The 9773-nt window shown below is 38.7% G+C and overlaps 1 protein-coding gene across 5 annotated transcripts in view; it reads left to right on the top strand.

Annotated features, from left to right (window-relative positions):
- Positions 1–8960: 8960 nt before the first annotated feature.
- meis1b (Meis homeobox 1 b) overlaps positions 8961–9773 on the top strand; it is a 69459-nt gene continuing 68646 nt past the window's right edge. For 4 of the 5 annotated variants that reach the window (XM_079439357.1, XM_079439354.1, XM_079439353.1 and 1 more), the window contains exon 1: positions 8980–9624. In XM_079439357.1, the coding sequence (XP_079295483.1) occupies positions 9613–9624 (12 nt within the window). In that variant the 5' untranslated portion in view covers positions 8980–9612. Of the gene's footprint in view, positions 9625–9773 lie in introns of all 5 variants that reach the window. The other variant, XM_079439355.1, reaches the window with a different exon arrangement.

The raw sequence follows: 9773 nt of genomic DNA, 5'->3' as shown, positions 1-9773 counted from the left end.
TAATAAAGAAAATATAATCTATATGTCAACAAAGTCACAGATGACAAACACGGCTAGCTCATGCCCGTAACAACCTTCTTGTAAAGCCACACAATCACTATAGGGGTGTAAAACTCTGACAGCTTGTTATCTTTCAGTGACAGAAGCCAAATCAGCCTGGCTTACCGACCCAATGTAAATCAGCAGCGTAAAATAAGCAGTGGCTAAATCAGCCAGAGACAGAGAGGCTCTTTGTTGCAGCGTGCAGATTAATATCTTAAGCGTGTACCATTGTTCAGAGTTATGTCACCAGTGGCCGTAATGATATCTTAAATTAATGAAGTGATGAAAGCGGCGAGGGAGAGGCCTGTGATTTACTGGATTGCTTTTATCTGATGCACACCGCCATCACTGGAGATAAATCAGCCGCTGGGAGCCATGAGGGAAAATGAATGGATCTGCACACGGGTTTACAGTTCAATTAGTAAGGCACAAGGTCGCCAGCGCAATGTAATTCGCCCGGCCAGGTGTTTGGATGAAATGAAACAACGGAAGATGTATGTTCTGTTGATGGAGGAACATCTTAGGTCTTTGCTGAGTTTACATCTTGTAAAATAGATGTACAGTAAACACATTATTTCAGAATTTTTTGATGACTTTGTGACTCCAAGGCAAATTCAGTCATGTCAAGGCAAAGTGTGTTATTCTTGCACAAAATAATTCGAAATAATAGTTTTTAAACAGGAATTGATTGGTTGTACAAACAGACAGTCCCGCCCCAAACTCACGCTATTGGTCCAACTGATCGAGATGCAGTGTTTTAATAGAACCAGAACTGTCATCTCTGCATGTTCCGCTGAGAAACATTTTAACAGAAAAAAAAGATCAAACGTGTGTAACTGATAATGGCTAAAGTTCACCCTGATTACTACCAACCTGAGCCAGCTCCCCAGTAAAGCAGAATGACCTCCACATGCCCTGACCTTCCTTTTATTCTGTTTAAGAGGCAGGCTTAGGTAACTGCTGAGGTAACTGATGCCAGTTTTTCAGAAAATCAATAATTAAATTTGGTCGTACACGGACCGGTGGCCTGCACCTGAACTGGAGTTTTGTATTCCATTCCCCCCCAAAGTGGTCCAGCATTCGCTCCAGATTACTTTCCACCATGTCAGATCACACACACCACCAGTCAAAAGCTGGGACACACATACTCATTGTTTATTATTACTATTTTGCATGTTTTAGAGTAATAGTAAAATCTGTAATGAAATGTCTATGAAATACACAAGTGGAAGTATGGAAATGATAAAATACTCAAAAAACAAATAAATAAATAAATAAAAACAACTTTATGAGGCAGGATGCTTTATTTAACAGTATTGAAGGAGATCCTAATCTCCTAATTAATCTCATTCATTTCATTAGTTTTTCATTGTTCAGTTTTTAATTGTTAGTTTAATTTTTAAAATAATGGATGCAATTATTTGATCAAAAATGCAGTGATATAGTGAAATATTATTAGCATTTTATCTAGTTTAATATTTTTAAAATTTGTGGATGGATGGATAAATCTATCAATCGATCAATGAATCAATCAATAAATAAGCAAGCAAACAAGCACAAGTAAGATTACAGCATAAGCATTCAGATAAAGATCTGTTTTAAGATCATGAGAAACATAAAATCAAGTATGTTTACGCTTCTGACCAATAGCGTACGTAATCTGTTGCAATGCATGTTTTTAGCATTTGATAAGTTTGCACTAAGGAAAGGAAAATAACTATTTTTATTCAGCAAGGATGCATTCAGTTGATCAAAAGTAACAGTAAATACATTTATAATGTTGCAAAAGATTTCTATTATTATTAAAAGATCCTTAAAAAATGTATCATGGTTTCTACAACAATATTACATTCGTTTTCGACATTGATAACAATAATAAATGTTTCTTGAGCAGCAAATCAGCATATCAGAAAGTTTTCGGAAGGATCTTGTGACACAGAAGACTGGGGTAATGATGCTGAAAATTCAGCTTTGATCACAGGAATATATTACAAATTTGTAAAAATATGAAACTAGAAAATGATTTTACATGCTAATAATATTTCACAATATTACTGCATCAAATAATTGTAGCCTCTGTGAGCATAAGACACTTTTAAAACTTTTAAAAATCTCACAGACTCCTAACTGTTGAACGGTAACTCTTTGAGGTTTTGTTATAACATCAATTCTCAGCTGTCAGTTTCCTGTATATGTTTAAAGGGTGTTGTGGCATTACCGTGCTGTAGTTATCACCTTATCTGATGTTGTTTTTTTGTTGAAGTGAGCTGTAAACTCATTTAACGGGGTGCTGCATGTGACAGTGGTGTAAACTTCCCTCTCCAGCAGCACCTCAGTGTAAACCACATTCCCTGTGGCCCAGCTCAGCGCTCCTGTTCCCAGACCATTTGTTCACAAATGCACTCACGCTTTCTCGTGGCATGAGAGCTTCACCTTGTGAGTGAGAATAACTTTGCTGGTGAGCCCTGTTTGTGTAATTTGTCTTGTATGTTAAAAAAGCTACTACTTCTCTGTAGTTACTTTCATTGTTAAAATGATAGTGCTTTTTGTATTTCAAAAGTACAAATTTTTAATGTTTATTTTCATAAATTTTATAAACTGTAAATGTGATTACAGATCAGCTCACACACACATGACCAGCAATGGCCAAGCTAATGTTTTCCTGAATGCAGCACGTTTCGCCTTGGAGCACCTCTCTCACTCTCTGGTTTAAGTTTCCTTTAGGGATTCGGCGAGACCCACAGCGTCAGACCCCATTCAGTCTATTGTTAATCGAGAGCGTCTACAATCAAAGTGTGGAGTGTTTGGGTCAGAAGCCTCAGCGATTGTGGCCTACCTCAGGGCAAGAGTGTGGCCCCCTGAGACACAAGCTCACCAACCTCCTTTACACCGCACAGCTATGAGGTTTAGCCTGGGGACTCGAGTACTTCGAGAGCTAATGACCAACTCCAGAGATGTTTGCTTGATTGAGTACGTGGTTGACTTGAAGGCTACCTTTTATCTCATATTGATCCACAGGTGAGGTCTTCCGTTTCACTTCTAACCAGCCAACTCATTAATCAACCTTAACTATTAAAGTGAAATTGTACTAGTAGATGTTCATTCATTCGTTCATCTATCAAATATTGAGTTTTCTGGCTTTACACTTTACAATAAGGTTCATTGGTTAACAGTAGTTAACAACATTAGTTAACATGAACTAAGAATGAACAATACTACTAATCTTAGTTAATGCTATTTTCAGCATTTACTAATGCATTATTAAAATCACAATTTGTGTTTGTTAACATTACTTAATGCACTGTGAGCGAACACGAACTAACAATGAATGATTGTATTTTTATTAACTAACGTTAACACAGATGAATAAATACTGTCATGTTAGTTAATACATTAACTAATGTTAACAAATGACAGCTTATTGTAAAGTATTACCCATAATTCAAATAACATCAATGACTCTTCTTGCACCATTGTGCATATCCAAAATGTTTTCCAATAAGATGCACTCTAGATATCAAACAGCATAGTATGGTTCAAGGCTATGATAAATGAAAGGCTGTTGGCAGGGGAAAGGCCCATTCAACATTGTTTAGAGAAAACTATGTTCATCAAGCCATTTCAAAGGTTTTCAGAGATGGTGTAACCTCTTGAGGTTGATTATATTTTTCAACTTTAATAGAACTGGCGTACTCATTTTTACAGTCCATGCTCATGTATAACCTTAGTTGGCATTGGAGGGGCTGTATACAGTACAGTGCATCCAAAAACATGGCCTATGTCTTCAGTATGCAAAAGCGCTGAATGTAAGGAGGTGGATGTGATGATGAACAAGAAGTGCTCTGGCCCGGCCCTCAAGGATGGACTAAATTTTAAGACACCCTTTCGGCGTGTACAGACAGAGCTCATTAGAGTGTGCTGGTACTCTGAGCGCAGGCCTGGCCCTCCCTGTGTCCTTGCACGGATATATGGGTCTTCACACGTCCTCCGCAAAAGCACTCTTTCACCCCCCCCCCCCCCCCCCCCCGCTACTTTTTTCCCCTCTTCTCTCTTTCTCTCAAAGGTGCTGATCAATTCACAGCCTCCTCCGGAGGTGTGAGACTCATCCCTGCACTTTGTGATTGGCTCAGGCGTCACAAACCCTTCGTCGTTCGCTCCCGTTCTCTTTCTCCCCCTCGTGCTATCTCTCATTGAGGGCAGCGGCCTACTCTTTTCACCTCTGGGCTCTGCCAGCCTGTGGCCAGGCTTCGGTCAAATGAAATCACACTAATCAAACCCCCTCCTCTCCTTCTGCCTCTCTCTCCTACTTTCTCCTCCTCTCTCGTGGCTCTGAGCCCATTAGCACACCTGAAATAATAACTCAAGTGACAAATGTTTTGGCACTTATAGCTCATAGACCAAGAGAAAGGGTGGGAGAGAGCACACCACGCTCTCAGAGACTCAGACATGGTATTTTCCAATCCCAACTGTGTCAACAGGGCAAGCTGACAAATTCAGAAATCATATATGTGAAAACTCCAAAGCTTGATGTTAATAATAAAAACACAAATTCAAGTGCAAGTATTTGTGTGTTGCTTTAATAGAAATCTCATTTTCAAGACATTGACAGTGAGTGGCATTGATAACGTTGTTTTAACAGTGCTCTTATAATGCAACAACAATCTCACAAGTGCTTTTTTATGATTAACAATAATCTACTGATAGTTACTGGAAACTTCGCTGTGCATCTTTCTTAGTGTAAAATCCAATAATAATCCGTAGTAAATAAAAAGAAGCCTTTTATAAGACTTAAAACTTAAAGGAAAGTAAGTAAACGCTGTCGTATAATTTGTGAAGTGTATCGACTCTTCTGTTGTTTGGGTTCTAATTTTTAATTTTGACGCAGCAGTGCGTATAGATGAGAGACATTATAATTATCTGCATGTTCATTTAGATTCAGAACTTTAATGTTACTGTTTGTGCTCGGGAAAATACAACATCGTTTGCAACCGAAAACGTCAAGACAATTGATTTAATTAATTTCAGCTTTAGCCTATTAATAAGGCGAACAAAGGTGAAGTGAGACATTTTCTGTTGATTTGTCATTAGCGTTCTTCTTTACAAACATTCTCCAAAAGCAGATCAGTGTCATCTTATACTACTTTGATAAACAGTGCAGTTTTTTTTTTTAATAATGGAAGAATAAACATTTTGTAAATATGATTAAGCCTAGATTTTAAGTTACCATATCTGTCACAATGATCCGTCATCAAACAAATACTTTGTCAAGTAGTTTTAAATATGAATTAATGCATAGCCTATACAGCCTCTTAAATTGTCATAATTGATTATCATCATTATTAAACTAAGAATTAGTGTTTTAACAATTATTTAAGAGTGGCGCGACATTAATGACTGCATTTCGCCTGTTTTTGTGCGTGTCAGAAAAGTCATTGCGTCTCATTAAGAAACAAAGAAAGAAAATTCTGTATGTTTCCAGTAGAAGGCGCACATGATCAAGCATACAGGACACTGCAAGCCTTTGCATATGATACATATGTTTTCCTTTCGGATCTTGTGTGGTAGTTTACATTATTGCAAATCCAATAGGCCTGCAGTACGTATCTCAATTAAGAAAGTTTGTTAAAATTATAAGATTAAACATAAACAAAAGAAAGCATAAATACATCAACAAAGTTAAATAAAATAAAACCACAACGCCAAATAAAATAAAAACATGATTTCAAATTTGTATTAGACCTATGAATATGTACATTAAAATACACAAAAGCTCAGACAAAATAGCGCGTTGTTTTTAATGCTTCCAATTAATAAAATGTAAGTTAAGGCTAAATTTAATCATTTTAACTACACCTGTAAAAAAAAAAATATTTTAGCCAGTGTGTTTTTCCTTCAGACTAATCGTACCTAAAATTCCCGCACGTATCTGATTAATTTACGTATAGCATAACAACACGTATGAACTATCCAAAGTGTTTTTGTATAGTTTTACAGTTTTGTCATGGTTTTATAGCTATGTGCAACCTTGTCAAGTCAATGAATTTCATTTTCCCCACGATTAGTAAATACTCATTTCCTTTTATTATCAGCTACTATAATTATCTAAAACGTCTCTGTTGCGCGCTTGGGTAAGGACTCTCTTAAACTAAATAAATACACGATTATTTGAATATTCACACACTTTACAATTAACAAACACTTGAAACACGCCGTAAGAGCATTATAACCAGACAGTGGCAAGATCAAGAAAAAGTTAGTAGCCTGCTGTTTTATCCCAGCGCGTCTTACCCATTCCCGATAGTCTTGTAACTTTGAGGCAGTTGTCAGGAGTGGAGATGGCAGGGTTCACTGCTGACTGGCCCCTGGTCGCAGATTGCTGCGGGGGGATATAAAGGATGACCTCCGTTTGACTTCTGAACCACAGCGGCATGTTGATTTCAATAGCGACTTGGGCAGAGAAAGATTCAAATGAATAACAAATATTGAGGCAGAATGGGAACGTTCCTGTAATAAACACCCAAATGACTTGCGTTCCAACACGTTCTTGGTTTCAAGATTAGGACCAAAATTAATTTCTGTTAGATGGAGCTGTCGATTTATTTAGAGGCCCCTTGTTCTAAAAATAGGCATTTTTTTATATGCCACTTCATACTAAATACATATTTACTTAGTAGCTATTTCCCTTATTATACATACATTTGAATGAACAAAATAAATTGAGTTGAGTTCTATAAAATATTTTTAAGCACACTCAACCCCATTGCGCAGTTGTACAAATGTTGCCAGTGATGCAAAGACATGCTTTATCTTTTTCATTTGATAATGCATCAGGCGCACAGTTCAATTTACTTGGTAAAGAGTCGGGCTTGTTTTTAAACTCCCAATTTAATTTCACCTCGAAAGATTCACATCTCTTTCTAAGGCCAAATTATGCGAAATGATGGCATTAACTCACTGATGCGTGCTGCAATCTGCTGACCCTCACTAAAAGGCAACCTAAACAGTGAAAGTCCTTGCCCTCATTGTGCTCTATAGCGTGCTTTTATAGATGCTAATTGAAGGAACTTAATTACTTTATAATGCTATTCTGGTACTGTGACAGCAGTTAAGCGTTTGGGTAAGTACAGCTTTCATGTCATCCCGTTTGCTTCTCACATAATTGAGACAGACACAAAACTAATGTTGAGATTACAAACATCAATAAAACAATTGGGTTAACTAATAACTAACTGTAATATACATTACATACTCAATTGAAATTAAAATAATAATTTAGATAAACTAAAATGTATTGTCATACCTTACCACTGAACGCGAGCGTGTTTATCTGTTGTACGGCGTCGGGTTATAGGTATATATCTGTTGTATCTGTTGCATGAATCCTCCTTTCATTTGAGTTTAAGTCCACAGCAGATCCCTCGCCCGCGCAACGCGCACCCTTCGTTTTCCGAGCGCTTTGGGGATTTGATAGTAAGTTCATGCCTGTAAATGTGCGCGGCGGATCCTACCGCTGCTCTTCCGCGGGAAGCGAGGGTTGTGTGATGCTCACGGCAGCTGATAAGACACTGTTCCTTACATTAATCGCTTCTGATCGATGACAGATGCTCCTCAGACAAACTTCATACACCTTGTCACCGGGACAGTTGTATTGCCCACAATGGTGCACTTCAGATAGGGCAGTCAGTGTGCGCCTCTTCAGTGTGCGCCTCTCTTATTCAGCTATTTCAGTTTAGCATTTTATGGAATGTGTATTATTTATATCAACAGAGAGGTTCCTTTATTTAGGCAGGTGCATTTTAAATTTACCAGAACACAAACCACTTGTGCAAATTGTAAATCTGAATATTTTGCACTGTACAGACTGACACTGAAACTACTGGAATGCCTGTTAAAAGTTCTATCCTCGATTAATAGGAATATGATGACACGAAACAGTTATTGTAAGAGGGGGGAAACAACAACAACAACAAAACTTTATAGCATACAATCTCAAAAACATTCTCCTTTTAACTACAAAATAAATAAATAAATATACATTCACATTTATGTATTGCAAATAATTATTATCTTTTCTCAGTGAGTAGGCTATTATGTGTGTTTGAGTGTGTGAAAGAGACTGTGTGTATGTGTGTGTGAAAGGGAGAGAGAGCAGCATTAGAACAAAACAGAATACGAAGACTACATTTTCCCTCCAGATTACAATATTTTCATTCCACCCTCTCTTCATTTATGGAAGCATATCGACCGATAAATTAATGATTGATCATTCTTTGAACCAATAGACGACTTGAGTCACTGTAGCATGCTTTCATTGGACACTGCACCAAACTCCTAAGATCATACAGTAAGTGGATGAGCCCATTCACAAATGGCGGGGGTGTTTTGGCTGAGAGCGCACGCAGCACTGCTGAAGCGCAGCATATGCTGTTTCTGAATAATGATGTTTGTGTGAAATGTAAAGTACACAGGCATATGGTAAAAACGATATTTCGTTTTATTAGTACACAACAGGCTTCCGCGTAAAACACAGGCGTGCGGGAAAACTTCATTACGCACACTGAACATGGTTTCCAAGTTTCTCGACCATTGTAAATAGCGCTCTCCCATTTGGATACTCTGATCAGTGTTGAGAGTGATCCGGTGTGAAAGAGCCCACGTTCCATTTGTAGCTATATTTAAAGCATTGTTGGTGTATAACAATGCTTTACGACTTTATATACTGCCTGTCTTGGCACGCACAATGAACGCAGTGCAACCTAAAGCACAGCGCGGTCTCTGCGTGTAAGAGCTCGGTTCATGCTGAATCGTGGTAGTAGTAGTCTGCGCTTTTCTGCGTCCCACACATCTCATCCCCCTGCTTTGGCTGGAACTTGATGTGGCCCATTGCATTGTGCAAGACGCGACCTGTTATGGCCACCACTACTTCCGGGTTTCAGCAGTCTGGTCCAGATTCAGCTGCTGAGCCGCGTTCAACACACACTCATTGTACACAAACGGGGAAAGGCAGCTCGCAGCATCGATCGTGGCTCCTTTAAGAAAAACTAAGCCAGAATTATCAGCCCACCTCCTCTTGATCTCATTTAGAAGCTATTGCATAAAAAATCAACTCAGGAGCCGAGAGTGATCAAAGAAACGAGAGAGAGCTTCATTTTTGTGCATTTGAGTAGTATTCTCGTTAGGGGTGCTAACCAGTGGAAGCGCGCAGAGGATCATCATTCATTCAGCACTTTGACAAGCTCGCGTTTGATTGATTGACAGCCGGAGTGGCAAAAAGCCATGAGATGCGCTAGTTTTGTTTGAGTGGCTATTTTCATACTGCTTTGGAAAAGAAGATTTTGCTCGATCCTTGTCGCTGTCCACGGGAAAGCAAGCGAAGGGGACCTATACGCTGAACGCGTCTGGCTGAACTTGTGGTGAAGGACTGGCTTCATCGCTCGCTTGAAAGAGGCAGTTGGATTTTTTGGGGAAAACATATCCCACGTTTGGAATTTGCGTGCTTATTTCCTATTCACCCTGGCCTCATAGGGGATATATTTTTGATTAAAGGAAGCCGAGGGAGTGTGGAGGGCGATGGCGCAGAGGGTACGTATCCCGAAAAGTTTCTTCGACTCCGTATTGTTGAATGCAGTTGGAAATACTGAAACGTGGCCGATGACAGTCAGACTCGCAGTCAAACTTTCTCTTCTTTTGCCTACCAGTTTTGTTGCAACATTCAACTTTACATGGCTCAC

The sequence above is a fragment of the Barbus barbus genome, assembly GCF_936440315.1.
Source record: "Barbus barbus genome assembly, chromosome: 18".
NCBI classification, from domain to species: domain Eukaryota; kingdom Metazoa; phylum Chordata; class Actinopteri; order Cypriniformes; family Cyprinidae; genus Barbus; species Barbus barbus.
Note: the sequence above shows the minus strand (reverse complement) of the source record. Positions and strands in the feature narration are given on the sequence as shown.